We start from the raw sequence: 22,917 nt of genomic DNA, 5'->3' as shown, positions 1-22,917 counted from the left end.
GATTAAAAGACTCACTCAGTCACACTTACCAACAGAAGACCTCTTTATTACAAATGAGCAATACAGCACATAAAATCCAAACGTATGACAGTTTATAAAAAATCGGGAACTTCAACAAAACAGAAATTTTACTCAAAAAGTGCTTTATGATAATTAACTTAACATCTATCCATCTTTCTACAGGTATGGACCCCAACCCAAATACATCTGACAAAGCATTTTGTCATCTGTGGCTTCCTGGATGAGGTAGTGCACATGTCCCTCTATTGACAGAGGGAGGCCAAGCACTTTATTTCTGCTCTTTATCACCCCCTGGAGACGCTGCTCGATGTCACACACGTGTGTTTTGGCCTGGCAGTGACAGATAGGGTTAACAGCTTGAAGCAGAAACAAATCATTTGTATAAGACCTATAAACAATATCCAATTAAAAAAAAAACACACACAAACCTTTTCATTAACTATCTCTCCTGTCTCATTGGCCTGGGTTTTCACCAGGCCTTTGGATGGTTTGCTCCACTCCACCAGCGGGTCATGAAGGAAGGTCTTCAGCACACTTAAGGAGTAATAGCAAATGATGAATGTGTTATTTTTGAATATGAACACTAAAGAAAAACAAGTTTTTGACAATCACAATGTATTAAACTGTGTCTACCTCATGAGTGGCTCTCTCTGGTCTCGCATCAGTCTAAGTGTGACCTCACAGGCCTGTCGAAACAAACCCTCAGTACCCATTGGCCCCATAGCATGGACCATGTTTTGGGTAAGTCGGAAAGGAACTACCTCGGGCACGTCAAATGTCTCCCCCTAGTGGACACAAAGAGAACGGCACAGATAAAGCAAGTGGGAGGGAAAAGGGACCAAAACACACAGCAGATACAGTTCCTCAAAGAAGTGTCGATACTTCTAATCTGAGTGACTAACCTTGTTAAAGAGGCAGTTGAAGTCAACGTGGACACATTCCCCAGTGAAAGAGTCAAAGAGGATGTTTTCTCCATGGCGATCGCCAAGTCCCAGGATGTAGCCGACCATGGACATCACAGCAGTGGAGCGGCAGTATGCAGAGCGGCTGCTGTACCTGGACATGAACATGTGCAGACATTAGAAAAAATCCCCCCCCCCAGAAATTAAAAGTGAACACACGTATTACATTTCAATCTAATCAACAATACGGCTTGTAATATTGTCCTCCGTGCTCATGCAGTGAAGTGGTGGCATACCACGATTCAGGGTCAGGAAAGGTTTGGAGGAACCACTCATAGAAGATGGGCGGATGCTGAGCGCAGAGCACCTCCTTGTGGATTCGTAGTTTTTCCTCCAAAGGAGCCGTTTTGGGTAAAATAAACTTCCTCAGCTCTTTACCCGACAGGTGGGCACCTAGAGAAATACATAGTCAAAATCCCTTCAGCTGTTCCAGTCTACAAATCTTTTACACTTGGTTTCACAAACTCTTACAAAACCTTTCGACTTTTCACGCTTTCAGAAATTATTTTCCCAAATGTTTTAGGAAGAAAAAAGCAAACAAACTAAAAACTGTGGGGACGATTTGCAATTATTGCCCATAAGTCAGTGACGTGTTTGATATTCGCAGATTCACTTTTTCAACAATTTTGCTGTGGAATGTAACTCCACATTACTCACAGAAAACGTTCAATAGCCATTAAAACAACAGCCGTGTTTAATACAGAAGTGAAAATCACACACAAATGAAGAATTTACTAACTAGGTCCTAAATCCCTCAGTTTTCTACAAATGTGCAACGGTCCTTCAACTTCACTATTATGCTCTACTTCATGCTGGTTTGACACATAAAACACCAGTAACATAAAATGAAGCTTGTAGTTGCACCACGACAAAACGTAAAGAGGCACGAATGCCTTTGAACAGCAGTTGGCATAAAAACAAATACCTCTCTCTGTGTACAGCTTGGTGAGGATGTGTCGCAGCCCAGCGGTGTCGTTGACCCACTCGATGATGCCGCACTCCTCGTTGAGTGGAATCACGGCATAGGTGCGGATGTGCAGCTCCCTGCGCCTCGACTCGGCATCCTTACGGAGACACTGCTCGCAGAAAACACGACAGTAAGGGGGGCCACATCATTACCAGAAACCGTGTTTATCGGTCAGACAAGCAACCTTGTTGATGAGACAGTTGAACTCCATGAGGCGGCAGTCTTTTCTTAGATCGTCTTTAGGTTTACACATCATGGTGTAGCTCCGTCCATCGGAGCCCTTCAGACTTATCTTCTTGGGCTTCTGCAAGGAGGCTAAAATCTCCACCTTATACAAACACGAGCAAATAGATCAGTTAGGATAAAACATTAAAAAAAACCAAAACAACAACATTATTCCAGACACAAATGTGCAAAATCGAAGCGCATCAGGATGTGACTTTTTACTCTATACGGTGGGGAGAAAAGTCTGGAAATCTAAAATTCTTTACACATTTTAATTTCCCCAAACTTTTCCAAAACTGAAATTCACCTACATCACATTTCTACATTATAAATGTCTCAAGAAACGGGTCGTGAAATTCAGACCCCCATCTCTCCTACTTACACCGTCTTCAAAGCCGTGCAGGTACGCCCAGTGTCCGGGGAAGGCGTCATGCTTTGTGTTCGCCCCGCCAGTAGAGGGCAGCGTCGGGATGAGGACGGACTGGAGCGGGATGAGGATCTGGCTGAAGGTGGACTCCTCCACCAGCCGCTTCAGCTGCTTGAAGTGAACGCCCATGCTGAGGGTGGTGCTGTTACCGTCCACCTGAATGAGCGACACGATCAAACACATCTGTATTTTATAAAGCAAGACATTTTTTCCCCTCTTTTAGGGTAATAAAAACACACAAATAATCAAATCGTCTTAATTTTTCTCTTACATTCAGCGATCCCTTTGGACAGCTGCCTAATCTTGGGAGTTAATTTTATGAATACATAAACTCAAATTTTAAATTGAACGTCAGGTGTAATCTCATTACCCCTAATTTTTTAGGATGTACTGTGAGGACATTTTTACCGGCTTGTTGCAGAGCTCCAGTAGCTTATCGGTGAGTCTGTTCGCGTCTCCAATGAACTTCTCCAGAGGCTTTTTAAGACTGATGGCGTTCTTAAGAATCTGATTGCAGCGGTTCATGCGCATGGGGTAAGAAGACTGAAACACAAAAGGCACACATGGGATTTTTCTAGGGTGGGCAATTAATTAGGGTTGCTGTTCAAACAACAACAACAGCAATGTACCAGGAAAAAAAAGGAAAAGCACATGAACAGGAGATACCAACCAGTCCAGACCAAGGAGCAAAACAGGGAAGAAGGGATATTTGTATAACTTGAGTTACAACAACATTTAAATTCCCTCTGGCAATAATGAAAGTACTTTTGATTTGAATTAAAATAAACGGAAAGAGGTGTAGAACCTAAGGAAACAATGAAGAACACATAAATGGAAAGAAAGTAAGAAAGAACAAAAGGAAGAGGAGAAAAAAGCAGCAAGAAGGAAAGAAAAAAACAACAGACTAAGAAAATGATAGAAAGAAAGAAATATCATTTACACATTGGAATGGGGAATAAAGTCAGACATTTTTTCATACTCCCAGATTGAATAAAATCTCTGAGATGTTGATATTCTCTACACTAGAAGATGCTGAAGTCTTGATGAAGGAAAGCTGACACTGTAAATATTGATACTTAATGCATTTTGTAATTAAATTTGTTTAAAACCCAATTTTTACTGCTGTACTTCCAGCAGATTCATCTAAAAAATAGAACCAACAAGACTACAGCAGTAAAGTTTGGGGAAAAATAACATTCTCACTCACTCTCAAAACATTTATCCACAACTGTATGTCAGGTTATGTTAGCCAGGATAAAATGAATGTATGCCAACACTAAAGAGCTAAGCAGTTTTACAATTACAAAACAACACAGCATCTGAGTGAATCTGAGATAGTTGAGGGGAAAAAGGAAAACACACAAAACACAAGCCAACCTTGGAGACAGCGGTCATCAGCCACATGGCCTGCTGCGGGTACGCGAGAAACACTTTGGCCACAATTTTCATGAGAACCTTGAAGACCTCGTCGCTGGAGTGACACACCCGGGAGATGAGCTGGGAGAAGGCGGTGAGGAACTGGTAGGGCGCCAAGTTGGAGCAATGCTCCTCGACCACCGCGTTGATTTTCCCGAACTCCTGTCGCATCAGTCGGTCGACTCGTCCGGCTGTGGAGGACGGACAAGAACGTTGAGGAACCATTTCCAGTCCGACCGGCCCTGTGGTCTCTGACCTTACCTACTCACCTTTCTCACAGTCGCACACTTTAGCTCCAAAATCCAACCAGAGGGAGAGCATGCGAGGCATCGCCTGGTAGATGTACTGGTTCCCAAACTGCAGGGCTCTGACAGGAAACGAGTTATACAGTCAGAAGCCATTTCGAAGGACATAAACACGCAGAAAGAACGAGAACCTACTTTCCAAAGAAGGTGACGATGTATCGGATGAGGTTCCCCTGTTTCTCCAGCTTGTTATCTGTCACCATTGGCATCACTTTGTCATAGTACTTTGCTAGGTAGAAGTTCCCGTCCTCCCATTCTGGGAGAAGGTTGGTCACATCCTACAGACCAAATAAATAAACCAGTTTAAGGTGAAAAAAAAACAGATTAATAAGTGAACTCAACTACCATTACAGTTGCTAATAATCCGTTTATCTATTTATGAATATAATAAACACCACAAATAAAAGATACGGGGTAAAACCTTGTACGCCTTCATGATGGCGTTGGACTCGAAGTTTGCCGTCTCCTCCATGAAGCGTCCGACCAGCAGCATGGCCTTCCCTTTGATCTGCAGGCTGCGAGGGTCGGTCAGCAGCTGGTCGTCAGGAAAACACTGGGCCACGCCCTTCTGGAGGACGATCAGCGCCTGGTGCACGTCGCCCTGGTCGCAGGCACACACACGGAGGGGTTTTCCGATTGCAGAGTTGGTTGAAAAAACGGCAATATCAAGAACAAAAAAAAACAAAACACATAGACGTCAGGGATGTGGTTCTGGAGAAGATTCAGGAACCTTCTCTAAAAATGGGAACAACTTTAAAACTGCTACGATATGTCCTGAACTCTCGTGTAAAACATTTTTGAGTTGTTGGTGCCGCTACATCAGTCCGTTCACCAAAAGACTTGAGGCTCCTTATCTAGCAGGGCAACAACCTTAAATACAGTCAGAGCTGCAAAGAATATTAATGTCTGGGAAAACTTGCAACCTGACTGAACTTTAGCCATTTTTCACGGGTCGGCAGTACCTTGGTCCAGAGCCACTTGGCCTTCTCCGTGACCAGCTCAGCCAGGTTGGTGTTGTCTGCGTTGAGCAGAGCGTTGAAGGCCGTCTGGTGGTGTCCGGCCTTCCTGGCGACCCGGGCGCTCTGCAGCCAGCACTCGCCCACCAGCTCCTGACACACGGGCCTGGAGGACAAAACCGCAGTAATCGCTGCTCAAACAACGTTGGATCGATGAGTAAACTCAAACCAATTAGCTTGTCAAACGTTGTAACCACGGTGGCATTTATTGAGTTGAATGAACCTCTGAAGAGGTTCTGATACCCAGTTTTATGTAGGGCTGAAACAATTAATCGGATTAATTGTGATTAATCGATTATTGAAATAATTGTCAACTAATTTAGTAATTGAATAACCGTTTACAGACTAAAACATGCACTCTGCTAAAATAACATACCCAGAGCAGCAATTGAGCCAAGACTTTCCCAAAAGAAAAAGGTACATTTAACATTTCTGATGAAAAACCTTCATTTTCTGTAAACCTTTTCTTCTCAGAACTCCTCTTTCTCAGCTTCGCTTGGTTTAAACTCTGCAAAAATTTATTTTATCACCACATTTTGCTATTCAATAATTAATTGCTGGATCAAAAAAAACATAACCAACAGATCATCTGTACCAACAGATCATCTGTACACTGTACTGATGTTAAATCAGGCAGAAAGGTCAGGATCTTTCACATGTTGATGTTGGAAGTATTTTTTAGCCGCAGACACATCCTTTACTACAAATGATCAAGAGCGTATTAGTGTACACAGAGATTGGTTTAAGCATATTATGTCTTAGAAAGGCTGTTTTTATCATAAAGCACAAAACTGAACTTTGAAGGCCGTGTCTTCTTTCATAATTTAATAATTGAGCGACCATCACAACAGCGTGTGAACACACTTCTATCTCCTTACTGTGGTCTAAGGCTGAGCAGGGCCCGCCGCACGGCCAGGATCGGCTCCTTGGCCCTGAAGGAATTCTGGGTCATCTCCAGTCGGTCTGACCAATGAGGAGGCAGCTTGGTGAGGCTGGGGGCGGAGCCGTCTCTAACGCCCCGCAGCTCGGTGAACGCGTGCTCCAGCTCGCTGAGCATGTGGAGCCTACGCACACAGGTGGGACGCATTTTAGAGTCCCGAGGAAGAAACCAAAGCTGCTGCAGAAGCTGAAGGTCAGACCTGACGATGTACTCGTATCCCCGCTGGTAGGTCCCACACTCGTAGCTGGCGGCGGACAGCGGGACCACCTGCTCTTTCCGCATCAGCTTCAGCCCCTCGTAGAAACTCTCTGCGTCCTGCTTCTTCGCCGACAGCAGCAGCTGGCCGAGCCGCACGCCCCAGGTGCACGACTGCTGGTCTGGAGGGGCCGCGTTGTTATTGGCAGATTAAACAAATGCAATTAGAACTGATCATATCTACTTTTTTTTGTTTCCTAACCTGAACTCAAATAATCTTCTAACAAATCCCACTTTCCAAGCTTCCAGGCGGCCTCCACTCTGTAGGTGTTCAGCTCTGACTTCCACTGCTGCCTAAACGTATAAAAAGAGAAGCAAGTTGAACTTAAATCAGGTGGCAGTCATGACGAGAGTAAAGTAGGATGCAAGTGTCTTACTTATTGGCTAGTACGCCGTTCACCTGCGTGATGACGGTGGACAGCTGCCCCAGGCCGAGCATAGAGGTCATCACTCCATGATAGTGACCGATCTAGAAAAGATTGGTGAATCTTTACCATTATAGACGTATTGTAGTACATCTGAGAAATTTATCATTTAGAATTTCTTTAAAAAAAAAATCTGTTATGAATGCACGCGTTGTTGTTTGCTCTGTGTTTTTGTGTTGCCCTGGCAACCAATCAAGGGTTTATCCGGCATCTTGCCTAACGACACGATGACTGCAGCTCCTCCAGAGTTGCAAAATGTCTCTTGAACACTCATGTGTTTGTTACGTAAAATGTTCAAAGCTAAGGATATCGTTTTAGAAATGGAATTAGACGAAGCACGTATAGGCAATTAATTAATCACATGATAAATTAAAATGAGCTTGATCATTTTAATTCTGATTATTAATATTTTTTAAAGGGAGGTTGTGTTTACAGAGTCTTCATAATCAATTTTATTTAGATGTGGTTTTCATTTCTGTTTTATGTATCGTTTTGGTTGTGTTTTCTTTTGGACATTGAAAATATCTTTCAGTTCAACTGTAAAGTAGGGGTGGGCATTTATCACATCGTTTATCATTTATCGTGATAACGTATTATCATGATACAAATTCAGATTCATTTTTGTCACAATAAATTCCAATTAATGATGTTTAAAGTCCCACAAAGCCTCTCATCACTGTGACACAGTAATCATAGCAAGTTGCTGCTGTCATACAGTCTTGCTGTTGCCTAAAAAGTAAGAAATAGTTTTTATCGTTATCACAACAGTACCGCAAAATATTGTGATGCAACTTCAAAATATTATGATAAATGTCGCCCACCACAAGTGGTAAGAGTTCTTGACAAAATTAACATTTATTGGTCTTTGAGAGAGCGAACCTGCATTATTGTGTTATCAATATATCACCTGAAAAGTATCGCAAAACAACAACATTATCATCTAGCGCAATCATTTCTGGGACAATTTATCATCCAGCAAAATTTGTCATTGTGACAAGCCTACATTAGACTTCAATAAACTTCTAAACGACTTCATTCCTGACCTTTGCTTCTCCTGATCTTTATGATGCTCTTTGTTCACCAACGCCACATTTTTTTGGTCTATCACATAAAATCCCAATACATTACATGGAAGTTTGTTGTTGTAGAGTGAGTAAATGTGAATAAGGAATCTGCGGGTGGGAACCTGGTCTGACTCCAGCTGTATGGCCCGGTCGTAGCAAGCCGTCGCATCTCGCAGCAAACCAATACTCTCATGTTCGAGTATCTGTTCCCGTAGCGACGGCTCTTCCCTCCTCAGAGCTTTGACTCCCCTCACTCCGTCGGGCTCGTGCATCGCCGCGTACAGCGTCTGGAACGGCCAGGGATTCATCACGACGCTGAGATTCACATCCAACATCGGCTGAAGCCGATCTCACAGATTCAACCTAACCTGTAAGAAGCTCAGGTGGTCCTGGATGTTCTCCTTGTTCTCCAGGATGTATGCTTCGAAGTGCATGAGGGCTCGAGTGTACGCCTTGGACCGCAGGGAGGCCTTAGCCAGCACATCCTGTGGGATACCCTTCAGGAAGGCCACCACACGGTCATAATCACCTGCAGGACAAAAAGTTCATATTTTATATTAATAACCATATTTAGTAGAGTAATAAGTGATTTAAGTTAAGTAGCATCCACTATTCAGGGCTCACACACTTTTCCCTCAGCAAAATTCAAGTACTTTTCAAAAATCTTCAAGGTAAGTCTTCAAACTTTTCCAGCACCAAACTTAGGCGATAAAAACAATACAAATAAACTAAAAAACACAGTTTAAATTCACTATTATATGATATCATATGTTAGTGTCAGTAATAATATCTTATTGCAGTATTATGCATTCGACAGCAGGACAAGGTAAATTAAAATATAATAAAATGTCATGCTTTGAAATGTCTCTAAAACACACCTGACTGGTCAGAGAACAAAACACTAACGAAAAAAAAAATCTGTAATTTTCTTCAAGGTATAAAATATAAACCAGATCAATGTCATTGAGACATTATGAGTGAAAAGTATGCATTACATCAAAAAAATCCAATCAAATCGTCAACCTTCTTGCTTAAATTAAATGCCTCAAGACAATATATAAAGAAAGTTACAAAAAAATATACATATATACATATTCTTGCAAAGTTTTTTTTAAATTTAGCAAGTAGAAATAATTTTGGTGATTGTTACTAACCTAAAACAAGGAAATTTTATTCTGATTGAACTTCAGATAGTGAGAAAAAAAAATGTCTGTTTACTAAGTGCATGAAAAAATCTTTTACCAACAGCAAATAACGTATTCCACATTTAGGCTTTAGATCAAATGTTAGATTACATTTTATGACAAAACTGTGTAATTTAATACCAAGCACTTTCAAGGTCTTTATACAGATACCCAACCACTTTCCAAACCTTGAAAAACACTTACCAGAAATTCAAGCATTTTCAAGGATTTCAAGCACTCGCCCGAACCCTGACCATTACCTGTGACTTTGGGTTTGGCGTAAAGGATGTGGCGGCTCCACTGTGTGAGGTGTGACAGCATGCTGAACACAGTCTGAGTGCTGAGCTGCGATAGGCTGGAGGCCGTCTCCTGGACTCCGCCCCCTCCTCGTCCGTCGCCCTTGGTCAGCACAGCCAGCATCTCCTCCGTCACCTTTAAGACAAAATGACCAGCACATGAGTGAAAAACGAAGCAGCGCCACACCAAGCTACGCTGGAGGGGAAAGAAACCCTGACCTCCTGCTGCTCTGCAGGCGTGCAGCCCAGCAGCATGTAGAGCAGGATGTGAGGCAGCAGGTAGATGGTGACTTTGTAGTCGTGTTTGATGATGAAGCTGCAGCACTTGAAGACCTTGCTGGCCAGCTCGTGTCTCACCTGGGTGGAGAACCACACATTAAAACTTCTCAAAAAAACACCTGCGTGGAGATTAGGAAGGGGAAAGTTTGACTGTGTTGAGGAATCGGCTAACCTTGCTGATGAGGTATCCAGCCCAGGTGGCAGACCAGTCAGAAAACTTGCTCCCTCGGTTGCTAAGGTACACTGGCTTCTTCACTTTGGACCAATTCACATCCTTTTGACCGCTCTTATATCTGCAAGAAAGCATGGGAAGAGTCATCAAAGTACTGTAGGTGACATAATAGTAATAAAATTAGTTTTTTCCAACTCTTCTGTGGAGGAGGGGATTTTGACCTGCTGTTAAGGTGAGGCTCCAGGATTTCTTGGATCTGTTCTGGGAATCTCCTCCACAAGCGACGGCCCGGCGAGTCGGTTCTCCCCTCGCGACACTCAAAAATGGACAGCAGCTCCTGCGGCGAACAACAGATCATCGAATTAGAAACCTCAAATAAGTAAAACAGAACAATCATGCGGATTTGTGTGTTGTTTTTTGTTTTTGGACGCATTTTGCGTACCTGTATGGCGTACGCAGCAGAGTCCTGAGCTCGCACGTTATCCGCGTAGGCCAGGAATGTTCTGGTCAGCTCAGTTAGCAGGTCATGGGCAAAGTTGGGATCATCTACTCCGCTCTGTTGACAGGAATAAAGAAATGTGTTTTCAGAAATTAGTTGCATCAAAAATTTATTAGGAAATACTTTTTCTGCAATAGTACCAAGAGACTAGGGTAGTTTTATTCCTACTGCAATCTTCCTAAGTAAAAATGGGTGAAAAAGGACAAACATGAAGCAACATTTTACTTTTAGATGTGTTTGTAAAATAATTAAGTATCTGCAACTAGTTGATGATTATACAATTCTTTTGTTTTGTATGTGGTCAACAAAGGCAACAAGAGTTCAACTTTAACTTGCCACGAAGGTGCTGCGGTCGCCCTTGGAGTGTGCGTGGGACAGATCCAGGCGTCCAGGGTCCACGGCCCCCAGCTCGCCCAGACACTCCCCGCAGAGGAGCCGGGCCTCGGGGGACGAGTCCTGGCAGCCCTTCAGCAGCACGGACACCAGGCTGGAGATGACGGGCTCCACCGCCTCGCTGGCACACACCTGCTGCAGCAGCCACTCCTGAAACACACAACCAGAGGTGGGCAGAGTACCCAAAACTGTTACTCAAGTAATAGTAGAACTATATCGACAAATTTTTACTCAAAAGTAAAAAGTAGCCATCCGAGAAATTATTCAGGTAGGAGTAAAAAAAGTATTTTGGTTAAAAAAAAATAAATAAATATATATATATATATATATATATATATATATATATATATATATATATATATAAGTATATACAGTATATATAAATCTACTCAAGTACTGAGTAACTGACCAAATTATCAATCAATTCATATTTAAAAATTACATAACCAGACAGACCAAAATATAAAGTTAAGTGGAAATGTTGGTATATTAATGAAAAAAAAAGACAATAATTCATATTCAATTAGCAAAGAATAAACAAAATTTCAGGGTTTCTCTCAGTGTATTATAAGCCTGGTGGGCCACCAGGCTTTACATGTGCCCCCATCAGGCTAAGCATTGTTTATTTATTTTAGTTTTTTAATGACTGCCTTTTTTAAAGACTTAATAGTTGGTGTTCAGGTATTAATCTTCCAGTCTTCCAATAACATATAAATATCAAGTGATATTTTGAAATTTCCTGTCAATTTTAAACATTTTTTAACACAAAAACACAGCGATGAACCGATGAATGACTGCCCCAGCGCCCCGAGCACAGGGCTTAGGCAAGTTTTCTGGGGAAAACCTTGGATACTTCATAATACGATTACTCAAGTAAAAGTAAAAAGTAGAGCGTAGTAAAAATACTTCTAAAAGTACATTTTTAAAAAAAAAGTTACAGTACTGACGTAAAATGTAATTAAATAAATGTAACTAGTTACTCCCCAGCTCTGCACACAACGTAGAAAAAACACCACAAATAAATAACACCATTACGTTAAATTTGACTGCACCAATGTTACAAACGGTATTAAAAACGCCGTCAGGATTATAGTATTAGCTCACTTTTCTTTGAAGAGATTTCCAAACACTACCGCAACCTATTAGGCCTTTTTTGGTGTTTTATAGTACCTGCTTGCTGTGCATCATATCCCTGAGGCTGGTCAGAGCGTGGATCCTCACGTCGACGTTCTCATGCTGAACGGCTCTCATCGACAGCTGCAGAGCGGAGGCCAGGTCGCTGCTGCTGGCCGTTAGCTGAAGAGACCAAAAACAAATTCTTTATCAGGTCATTTCCTGTCTTTAGGAGGATTTTTCCCTCTCAACCCTTCCATCGTCATCGTGACTTTACGCAAACCTTTTTGTAATTTTGCAGAACCGTGTGGATGTCTTGGAGCTCCGGATGCTCGGGCAGAAAGTAAATCTCGTGGAGGTAATCGTTTACTTCATCCCTGTAAGAGATTGAGAGAAGCATGGTCTCAGTAGGGATCATTCTGTAATCATCTAGAGCTGTCCGAAATTTTTAATTTTTCACAATTTTTCAGATTACAACCACTAACTTTATTGTATCTTATTAGGATTTTAAGGAAAACCCATTAGAGGCTTTAAAAACTTGATGCTGTGACGGATTTTCATATTCCAGGATGAAAATTACTCTAAACACACAGAGATGCAGCAGAATCCTTAAAAATAGAATATTCATCGGTTAAAACGGCCCAGTTAAAGCCTAAAAAGCTTTACAGACACTTTCCATCCAGTCTGCATGAACATGAGGAATTTTATTAAGAGAATTGGGAAAATTTCTGTCTCTGGATATGCAAAACTGGTAGAAACATCAAGTCCCAAGCAAGCTTTACCAAGTATTGATTCAGTGGGGCATGCCGCACTTTTCAGATTTCTTTCTTCAAAATTAAGTATCTTTTCTTTTCCTCAACTTCCTAGTGCAGCTTGTGGTTGTAATCCGACAAAAATGTGAAAACCCCAAAATGTGTTTTAAGAATGCGGTAGTTCAATTGAACTCTTGATTTTCAATCTTATTCATATTGATACGTTATTTTCTTTTTTTTCCCATTTTAACGTCACCTGTTGTCCAGGATGAGGAAGCGAATGATAGCGGCGGTCTCTCTAGGCCGCAGGGGGATCAAGGGCAGCAGGGCAACAATAACATGACTCAGGAGAGGTCCGAGGTGGGAGGGCTCCACACTCCTCACAAAACACTCCCACGTCCTGCAACAAGGAAGCGCAATCTTTCAACTTTTTTTTGTTGTGTGCGTCGAGACTCGTTTTCACGAGGAAGAGGCAGGTACTCACTGGCAGCAGAGCAGAGGGAAGTCCTCTCTGTAACGCAGACCCGTGCGAAGCGTCGTCATCATCTTCACCCTGACGGAGCTGATGTGCTTGGAGCCCATCAGGCGCATCAGAGCCATCACACTCGTCAAAGCCTGGCCGCAGGAGACGCACAAAAGCAGATGTGTCGAAGCGGACGGGGCTGGAATGCTGCGGCTGCGACCGGCAGTCAGCCGAGGACGACTCACCATTTTCTTGCGGTCCTTCTCTCCTGCGCTGGAGCTGAGCAGCTGCATGTTGAAGAAAGCCAGGATCCCCAGCAGCTTGGGCTGCAGGTAGTCAGCCTGAAACACAGCAATGCAACATTTAGGTAAATGTGAAATGTCGATCATATCACAAACTGAGAAGAAAACAATGTGGACCATGTGCTCCGGGGTGGTGATGTCTCTAGGACCCTGGTATGGACCATCGCTGGATGCAAAGGAGGACAAAATGGCCAAACCGTTGAAAACCTATAAAGAATTGATTTCCATTGAATTATATTGAATAAGTCAATAAACAGCAGAGAAATTACACACACAAAAAAAAGGTGATTTAGGTTTTCTGCCCACCTGCTGGTAGTGTTCCCCCAAACGAATCAGCAGCTCGTTGTGGAGACCCTGGAAGTCCTGCCTGAGCAGGGAACCCAGCTCAATCTCCGTCTCACTCTAAGATGGAAAATGACACACGAAGCTGAGTGTGAAGTGTTTTGCAGCCAAATATTATCATTTTATAGCACAATTAAGTAACTGTGTTGACTTCAGTTGTTATAAAAATGTTGTATATACATATACGTATAAAATATGACTAAATCAATTTGACTTTGTAATTTTACGCTGTGAGAGGTTTGAGCAGCTAAAGCTTCCTCGCCTACAACTCCCACAATGCTGTGCCGTTCAGACGTATTATATATTGATATTGTTCACAGGTTTATCGCGATATATACTGTTATTGATTTAGTGTCCAGCCCTGTAAATAACCTTTAGTTTGTAAAGAACATTTCCCACTAGAACCGGAAGATATTTAATACGCCCAAAATGAAAAACGACAACCAGAGACAATAAATGAGACGGAATAGTAAAAACCACACACAACTGAAACCATAAACAAAACATGGTGCATCTGTAAACAAAAATCAGAATGGAAATTATTGAGTTTCTTTTGCTTTATAATGCGATTAATTGATTGATATTAACAAAAAACCTGTAGGTAGTGAAATGCTCTCTCCAGCTCCTCCTTGGTGCACGAGCAAACCAGATGACTGAAGATGTACTTGAAATTGTTGATCAGAATCTCTCTCCTGTTCGCCTTCAGCTCGATGGCCAGCGCGCGGATGAGGGCGGAGCCTGTGGAGCTCGCCTTGGCTGCCAGGTACGGCAGCAGCACCTGGAGCGTCCGCTGCAGACAGAGATGTGCGAGACAGTGCTTCAGTGTTTCAGTGGCGTGAAAACGATGCCGTTTCTGGTGGGAAAGAGAAGTTCTGTCTCAGCGTACGGTGAGGAAGCGGTGGAGGTCCGGGAAGTCGAAAGCATGCGCGATTTGAGCCAGAATGTCCAAAGCCAGCTCTCTCTGATTGGCCGATTCGCTGGTCTGGTCCGGCGTGCTCCGCAGGGCGGAGGCGTGGCGCGAATGCAGCGACTCCACCAGAAACTGAAAACACGAGTCACAAACAAAAAGATGCCGTCCACAATTTCTCCAGTTATCTACCTTTCTGAATATATATATATATATATATATATATATATATATATATATATATATATAAGCCAGTTTATGTCTAGTTTAGTTTCCTATTTTATTATTATATTTAATCTGTACTAAAAAGGTCAGATAAAATCATCAAACACAGCTTTTTTCTGCTTTAATTAAATCTTTTAAGGTGTTGCAATTTTATATATATGCAAAAAAAAAAAGCCACTAAATGCAGGTACAGATGCGTAGATTGGCAAATTATCAACCTGGCAAATGGGGTTCTTATACTGGCTGAACAGGGTCTGCAGCTTCAGGTCTTTGGCAGCCGCCAGCGCTCTGATCTGAGTGTAAGCAGCAATGGACACTGTGGACGACTTGGACAGGAGACAGTGGAGCAGACGCAGCAGGGAGAAGGACACCAGACTGCCCTGAGAAGCCCTAACGAGAAAAGGAAAAGACCATTTCACATGCAGCAGATCTCCTCAACTGTCTATAAAAGCATGGGAGAAAAAAAAGTCTATAAGTTAAATTAAATTAATCTTTTTGTCCAGACCAGGGGTTTAAAAAGTGTGGTCTGGGGACCAATTTGTGGCCCCTGGAACAATTTTGTGAGGCCCCGTGACTGCAGTTCAACAATGCTACAAATTTGGCCCTCTAGGGAGCCTTATTTTTTAAATAATTTTTTAGCACAAGAATTACAATGGTCAGAAATATTTTTCTTTTAATTTGAATTTCATTGTAAGCAGGGCTAAAATAATCCAGCGACTCAAAGAAAAACAAAACAAAAAACTGGAGCACATTAATTCTTCAATTAAACTTGGGAACAAACTAAATAATTCTCTAGACTAAATAAACTGAAAAACACAACAAAAAAAACCTTTATTAAGACAAACATTGCGCTTTGTTTAATTCACATATTGTGTATTTAATTTCTTGATTAAAAAAAATCCAAGAAAATTATTTTGCATTTTAAGTCAGAAAAACTAACGTTCAATTTTCCGGGGCATGTTGCAAAAAGTTTTAGTCCAGAAGCAAAGTCTCACACTGTATCATGTAGAAAAACTAAATGTTTAATTTCAGGCTGTTCATGTATGCAGGAAAAAAAAATCCCACATTATTTAAAAATAACTTGACATCTTGTGATCAACAAAGATTCCATAGCAAACTTTTATTTTCACGCTTTTCAGCACATCTTTACCCTCTAGGCTCCAAATCATCTGGAGGTTGCTGTAGTTACACTAAATATATTCAGTCATTTAAAAAAACATTATAACCCTGAAGTAAGAGTTCTATAGTTGCTAACAGTAAAAATTATAGTTTTACCTGCCGATCTCTCCTGTGGTGAGGATGAGTGTCTTCCGCAGGTCGTCGTCTCTGCTGGCTTTAGCGTTGCTGAACGCCTGCTTAAGACTCGCAACCAGCAGCTGAGGTGGCAACAAGAACCCCCAACACGTCGTCAGCCTCCGCGTGACGTTAAAAACGCTGCGTTTAATCGCTGAAATGTCTCACCTCGCTCAGCGTGTCCTGCTCTGAGTGCCTCGTGGACTCCGTCAGCAGGAAACGCACGGATTGGCTAAAACGCGTCCTCACGGCGGGCTCGGCGTCCTCGATCAGGCCAACCAGGGCGCAGAGAACGGCGCGGGAGTCGCTGTCCGCACCGAGCAGGTTGACATGCTGGCAGAGGTGAGGTAGGGCTTCCAGAAACGCTGAAATAAGTCGAGTCGTTTTTAAGATAGCAATTTACAGAGCTGTGAAAGCTCATTTAGAAAGCAAAATAAAACTTTTAATTACCTAGTTTAACACAGCTGGCAGCCTGAGGTCTGAGTAAAGCTATGAATGGTTTAACTACGGCTGCTTTGAGGGATGGCGCTTTATTCCCAGCATGCTGAGCTGCAAGAATCCAGCGAAGGCAGAGGACTTTGGAATGACACGTGGCCTCTACGTCGGAGTCGCAAAGCTTGGAAAGCTCCGACTGGACGCAGCTCAGATGCCCGACAATCCTGGCGAGCGCCACCTTCACCTGCTCTGACTCGTCCTCCAGCAGAGATCTACAACAAAGAAAAATAAATAAAACCACGAAGTAAACCACCAACGGAAGCAAAAACCACAGCGGTAACAACAGCGAGAACGGGGATGTCCCGTTCACGGGAGGGGGTTCACGCACAGCAGAGCGGTGCTGATGAGGTCGTGGTGTGAGGGTCCCAGGTAATGAAGCAGAATGGGGAAGACCTCGACGGCAGTGGCCCTCACCGCCTCGCACTGGCTCCGCAGCGCGTTGCCGAAGATGCAGACGCGCCAGCCGTCGCACACGCCCCGGCGCAGAAAGGCCAGCAGCGACACGCAGTCTGCCTGGACTTTATGTGCTGGAATCACACGTCAGATTCACCGTTATGTAATGATGTTAAACTGAAATACATGGTTGTAGATGTAGATAAATGTAGAGCAGCTCTAATGATTATTGACGTTCCTGCAACATGTGTACACAAGCCTTAACCTGGATAGTAAGAGACAGAACCGAGACTTCCTGCAAACTCAGATCAATCCAAAAAGAACTACTTAAATGTATTCTGGATTCCTGCTTGTTTCTCCAACTTTCATAAGTTGAAATATTTATTAGCCTGTTTTTTTGTTGTTGCTGTTTTTTGGGGGGAGGGGGCGGGTAGAAAATATAAAACACATAATATGTCTGATATTTCTACAGTACAATTTTCCATACTTATCCAGACACTGAAAATACTTAAAATAATTTCCAAACTTGTCCAAATTTTTCCAGAATGCATAAATGTAATTTTTAGACATGTAATCACTATAGCGCCCATGATTGAACAACTGTTTCCTAATGTTATTTCCCTCTAATTGAATAAATTTACTCAAGTTAAAGGATGGATTTGAGAATTATTCAGTGTCAGATTACTATTCCACAAAAAAAGATACAATAATTTCAAGGCTTTTCCCACTTCTTTACCGTTGGGGTTGCAAATACATTTAGAAGACACTCCACAATTACGAGTCTGTTTTGCACATTTTAAAAGCTAAACTTCAATGTTTTATCATCTGCTGGCTTGAGATGTGACAGGATTACTTACAATAACAGAAGCTGAGTCTCTGAGCCAAAGTGGAGAGCCAGGAAGGAAACCCTGAACTCTTAAAGGCCGAGGCAGATTTGTTCTCACACACCCAAGGAAGAGACAGCAGGGCACACACACGCCGCTGGAGCCCATTTTCAATCTGGCTGTTCACTGCACACATACGGTAACACAACATGATCACCAAAAATCTGTTACAATTTAAAAAAAAAAATTCACTAAAAACACATTATATGAGAAGTTTAAGTAAACATAAGACAGAAAAACCAGAGGGAATACCAGGGTTTCTGCAGGTTTCACAAATTAAATTTTAAGACCATTATGAATGAAATTCAACACCTGCATCATGACAGAAATGTACAAAAGAAATTACAGCTGGCGGGCTGACCAGCTCAAATGTACAAGAAAAGCTAGCAAATGTATATTAGCAGCTTGTTAGCGGTAGCCTGAACCACCTTGATTCATAGAACGTAATGAAGATGTTTGCTGTTGCCTGATGGAAAGTCCTGCGAGGAAAAAATGCGCGATTAAATAATCCTGCCACTACAAAATTTAAGGCCAACTTTCATTTCTTTAAATGAATTCAAAACATTTTAAGTTCTTAATTTTAGATACATGAATGATTTTTTTTTTTTTTTTAAGGATACGCGGACACTCGCTCCTTTTCATGAGACAAATAAAACCTCAAAGGTAGCTTATTTTTTGTCTTCTTACATGTCAGGTAGAGAACAGAGTCAAGAACTGTGATCGTCGTTTGAAAAGCAGACTTAAAGTATTCCTGATGAGAGACGGGCCGAGACGCTCCTTCTAACACCGACTGGCAGCTCTTCAGCATCCGGCCCACAGTCTCAATGGAAACCCAGACCAGAGGACAGGAACTGCTGACAAAAAAAAAAAAACTGTGACTGTATTTCTTTCTGCCACGACTCCTCACCAGTAGATCTCGGTCTGTTTGAAGGCAGGTACCTGAGGGTTGAGGAGCAGAGCGCTGCCAGGTGCAGGATGAGGGCCAGGCCCTGCAGGGCGGACAGGGCCTGCAGGCTCTCTGGTTCTGCAGAGCATGAGCTCAAAACGGTCAGCAGCTCTTCAAGACGTTGATTTAATGCGGCCCAAACCTCACTGCCGACACGCATGTCCAACTCGCTGAACACAAACACACAAAATGACTGAACTGCTGGAATAAAAACAAAAAACAAAAAAGAACAACAACTGTAAAGCAGAGCTTTTACGCAGAGCTTTTGGACACAATTACCAAATAAATTGCATTCAAAACGTATTTTAAAACATACATTATCATAAAATGTGAGACATTTAAAGCCCCGATGAGCTACTTTTGAACTAAAATACATATTGATTTAACTGTAAAAGTTAATATGTTAAAACTGAACTTAATTCATTTTCAGATCATTTTTACCGCAGCTTAATTATCATAAACAATGTCTTAAGTTGGGAGGTTGTAATCCTGATGGGAGCTCTACTGTCTTTCCAGGAGACACGTTGTCTGCAGTTCACTTTAAATTTACTCTGCCAACACATTTCCACACACTTGGGAGTGGCAGTTTGTGGCTTTTAAACCATAACTGCTCTAAAACAACCTCAGATTAATGTTGCTTTGGTCTGATTTTGGCTTTTTTAATCATTTTGTTGAAGTGAGCAATTTGTGTCCCCAAATGGCAGTGACTCCTCCTACAAGAGGAGGATCTGCTCAGCATCAAGGGATGAAATGTAAATGTTTCAGACGTCCCCAGTCAAAAAATTTCCCATAGAACAAATGGGTTGGTTAAAATGATTCCAGAAAGTTCAGTTCCAGAGAAAATGTGCTCAAGAATCAGTAGTGGAAACCGACCAAAAGATGTTTTTTCTTAAATCGCATTGGTGATGTTTCTGTCGTTTTGGTGACCAACCTGTTGGCAGATTTGCAGGATCTCTTGGCAGGAGTCTCTCCATCTCCTGTCTTCTGCATCATGGTAGCTTTCTCAGCCTTAAGTGCAGCTTGGAGGAACCCTTCTGCACACTGCAAAGCACACAACAAATGTAAAAAGCAAGATGCAAACATGGCAAACACCGCAAAGGTTATAGAAAAAAACGTCAGTACTTCAGATTGATTTTCTGTCCCAACGGTGCGCGCCAGCGTCCTGCAGACGTCCGCCACCTGCTGCCTCCTCAGCAGATAGGCACCTTCGTAACTCGGGACGACAGACAACGAGAAGCTGAAGAGCACGCAGAGGGATTCAGTAAGCTCCGATCCGAACTTAACGCCTGCCCCTGCGAAAGCACAAACGCACTCGAACATCTGCGAGAGGTAGACGGACTCAAAATCCGAGTGAGACACGTGAGCCGACTGAAACAAACAGCGGGTGAGCTTCAGCAGCTCCCCTTCGTAGGGCTCCTTCTCATCCGAGAAGTCGTGCGTTTCGAGCAGGTGGAAAAAGGCAGCGAAGAAATTGTGGCTCTGGGTCTCGTCGAACTTTCTCAGCTCCACCAGTTTTCTCAACATCGCCATGGAAATCTTCCTCAGCCTGGTGTTGCCGTTCGCCAAGATGGAGCAGGCCGTCTCCCAGGCCGCGCTCAGGTCACGACAGGAAACGACTCCCCTCAGAGAGTCGGTTGTGATGCCGAGAGCGACAGCGGTCAGCGACTCCAAGGCGGCAGGCGACGAGAGAACGAGGGGAGTCTGGGTGAGGTAGGAGGCACGCGTGGCGGAGAAGGGGAAGCGCTCGAGCTTCACGGGCCACTGGTTTTGAGTGTGAACGTCCGGCCCACACAGCGCGGCTATGTGGGCGTATAGGACGTTGCTGAGGTCTTGAGCCATTAAAATGAACTCCCGAACAAGGCAGCTGAAGATGTAGGGCACCCGGACCCGCAGAGAGTGAAGCAAGGAGCACAGCACAGCAGAGACCCGGCCGTGGATGACATCGCAGCCCGGAGACGCTCCGACGCGGAGCAAACGCACCACCACCCACTTACTGAAGTCTGAAGAAAAACAAATAGATAAATAGAGAAAACAATGGATCAGTTGGTCACTGTTTGTTGTTTTTGTTTTGTTTTCTAGGTAATCCGTACCAATGCAGCTCTGTATGGTGTCTGGGTACTCAGCAGGCTGACAGGCAGGATTAGCAAACATCAGAGACGAGGATTTGACTATATGTTGCACAAAATCCAGCAGCATCACACAGGCCGGCTCCGAACTGGACTTTTTATTTAAGCCTAGAGCAACTGAAAAAAAAAAATAAACAAATAAATTATTCATTGGTTTAAGTACTTCACAAATGAATAAAAATGGCTAAATCTTAAAAATTTAAATAAATAAACAAATGAATCCATATTCACCAAAAGTGATTTAAGGGTAAAATGTTCTCATGTGCAATTCTATACTTTTCTACAATCAAATTGTCACACTTCTGAGTCCATTATTGGTCAATTTACACAAATATTTCAACTGAAGGTCCAACTTATGCCCATCACACCAAATAGGCATTTCTGATAACTCTGAAATACATGTGGTAATAAGTAAATATGTTGGGAAAGTTATCTTCCACATTCTGTGAAAAATTGCAGAAGTGGCCCTTTCATATGTGTTTTCACATGTGATCTTTTGGTTAGGATCACTAAATCCTGGGGGAACAATGTTGGTGACTAAAACATTTTAGAGAAAACCAAGTGATGCTACGAAGAACAGCTGGAGAACAATACATTTTAATAGCTAAAGGAACGGTGTGGGCATTTATTCACTGACGTAAAGCTGTATTTCCACCTGTTTTCTGTGTGCGTTGTTGCTACTGTTGACTTACCAACATCTACATCCGTCAGTATCCTGTCAATGAACTGGCAGAGGATCTGCCGGGGTTTCTGTACCGCTGGTTCGTACTCAGCAGCACTGGCACTGCAAACAACAAACACGGCATTCACCTCACTAAATGAGTCGGTAAACATTTCAACAGATAGTGACTGAATAAAGTACAAAAATAGGTGACGGGAGCTCAGTAAACCGTTAGCAGGTTAGCTAGTAGCCAACTTTTAACTCACTTAGCTAGCTCTTGAAGAGCCGGTATCATTGCAGACATTTCAAGTCCATCCATGTTTACGCTTCCGTCTTGTTCGGCTTCTTGGAAAGCTATTAAGTATAAAAGTATAAATTAAGTAATTTTAAAGGAGATAATCTCCCAGCAGCTCTCCATCGCTCCACGAGTTTCGAAAACTTTCGCTCCAAAGTGACGTCGTTTGTTTTGATACGGTATCCACCGAGGCTCAAAATACTCAAGCACAAGCGCAAAGGTACAACAGGCACAGACTGCAATTAGCATAAAAATCAGCCCAAGAAACTGAATAAATAAATAAATTTACAAAAGTGGCGAAAATATTAGAGAACCCAAGACCAGCAGATAGTTACTGAAGACTTTTCGCAGCATAATTAGCAATGAAAACAAAATTATTTGTAGAATCTAATAAGAGTTTAAGTTAAAGAAACTTGGATTCATCAATAAAAAAAGGGTTTAATTTTAGGACATACTCAAATATTATGGCATCTACGGTTATGAAATGCTGTTTCTATCTCTTTTGTACGAAAATTTAGCATAATATTCCTTTACTAATACATGTTAGAAAGCAGGGTATGGGATTGTAGACATACCTCATAGCAGATAGGCATTATTTGGAATCAATTTTGTCAGTGGAAGTGACTTATTTTGTGTCCAAGGAAGTTGCCCAGCTTGATCCAAATCTTCACCAAATTTATAAAATCTTAGAGGAAAAACTTCACAAGTAAAAAATGCAGAAAAATCTGTTTATATTGCTTATTGTTGTTAGCTTGAACCGATCAACTGGCAAATCACACTGTTTTCCAGCTTGCACTAGATCATGGTTGGGTCCTTGTTGTCTGCTTCCTTCAGTTCTTTGGGGTTCTTGAAATATTTCTACTTTGTAGACAAT

The 22,917-nt window shown here is 42.4% G+C and overlaps 1 protein-coding gene across 2 annotated transcripts; it reads right to left on the bottom strand.

Moving 5' to 3' along the window:
- Positions 1-30: 30 nt before the first annotated feature.
- On the bottom strand, positions 31-22,209 carry atr (ATR serine/threonine kinase). Of its 2 annotated transcripts, none has more exons than XM_023352723.1 (48): positions 22,015-22,209; positions 21,780-21,871; positions 21,052-21,204; positions 20,084-20,961; positions 19,893-20,002; positions 18,955-19,131; positions 18,703-18,869; positions 17,989-18,141; positions 17,067-17,265; positions 16,694-16,950; positions 16,412-16,608; positions 16,226-16,326; positions 15,169-15,340; positions 14,705-14,860; positions 14,414-14,608; positions 13,783-13,878; positions 13,594-13,683; positions 13,420-13,515; positions 13,196-13,326; positions 12,968-13,111; positions 12,243-12,336; positions 12,017-12,142; positions 10,790-10,996; positions 10,397-10,510; positions 10,176-10,291; positions 9,955-10,075; positions 9,723-9,860; positions 9,468-9,639; positions 8,392-8,552; positions 8,146-8,310; positions 6,912-7,003; positions 6,737-6,828; positions 6,479-6,656; positions 6,218-6,403; positions 5,286-5,445; positions 4,745-4,924; positions 4,459-4,601; positions 4,288-4,385; positions 3,980-4,209; positions 3,011-3,145; positions 2,558-2,758; positions 2,135-2,278; positions 1,909-2,059; positions 1,220-1,376; positions 924-1,077; positions 655-806; positions 450-555; positions 31-351 (listed from the first exon to the last, which is right to left on the bottom strand). In XM_023352723.1, the coding sequence occupies exons 1-48, from the start codon at positions 22,065-22,067 to the stop codon at positions 178-180; spliced, it is 7,764 nt and encodes a 2,587-aa protein (XP_023208491.1). In that variant the 5' UTR covers positions 22,068-22,209; the 3' UTR covers positions 31-177. The 2 variants fall into 2 exon arrangements, with proteins under 2 accessions (XP_023208491.1, XP_023208492.1); XM_023352724.1 differs by having other exon boundaries at positions 18,703-18,866.
- Between the last annotated feature and the right edge of the window lie 708 nt (positions 22,210-22,917).

Source organism: Xiphophorus maculatus, chromosome 19 (assembly GCF_002775205.1).
Source record: "Xiphophorus maculatus strain JP 163 A chromosome 19, X_maculatus-5.0-male, whole genome shotgun sequence".
Taxonomy (NCBI): Eukaryota; Metazoa; Chordata; class Actinopteri; order Cyprinodontiformes; family Poeciliidae; genus Xiphophorus; species Xiphophorus maculatus.
Note: the sequence above shows the minus strand (reverse complement) of the source record. Positions and strands in the feature narration are given on the sequence as shown.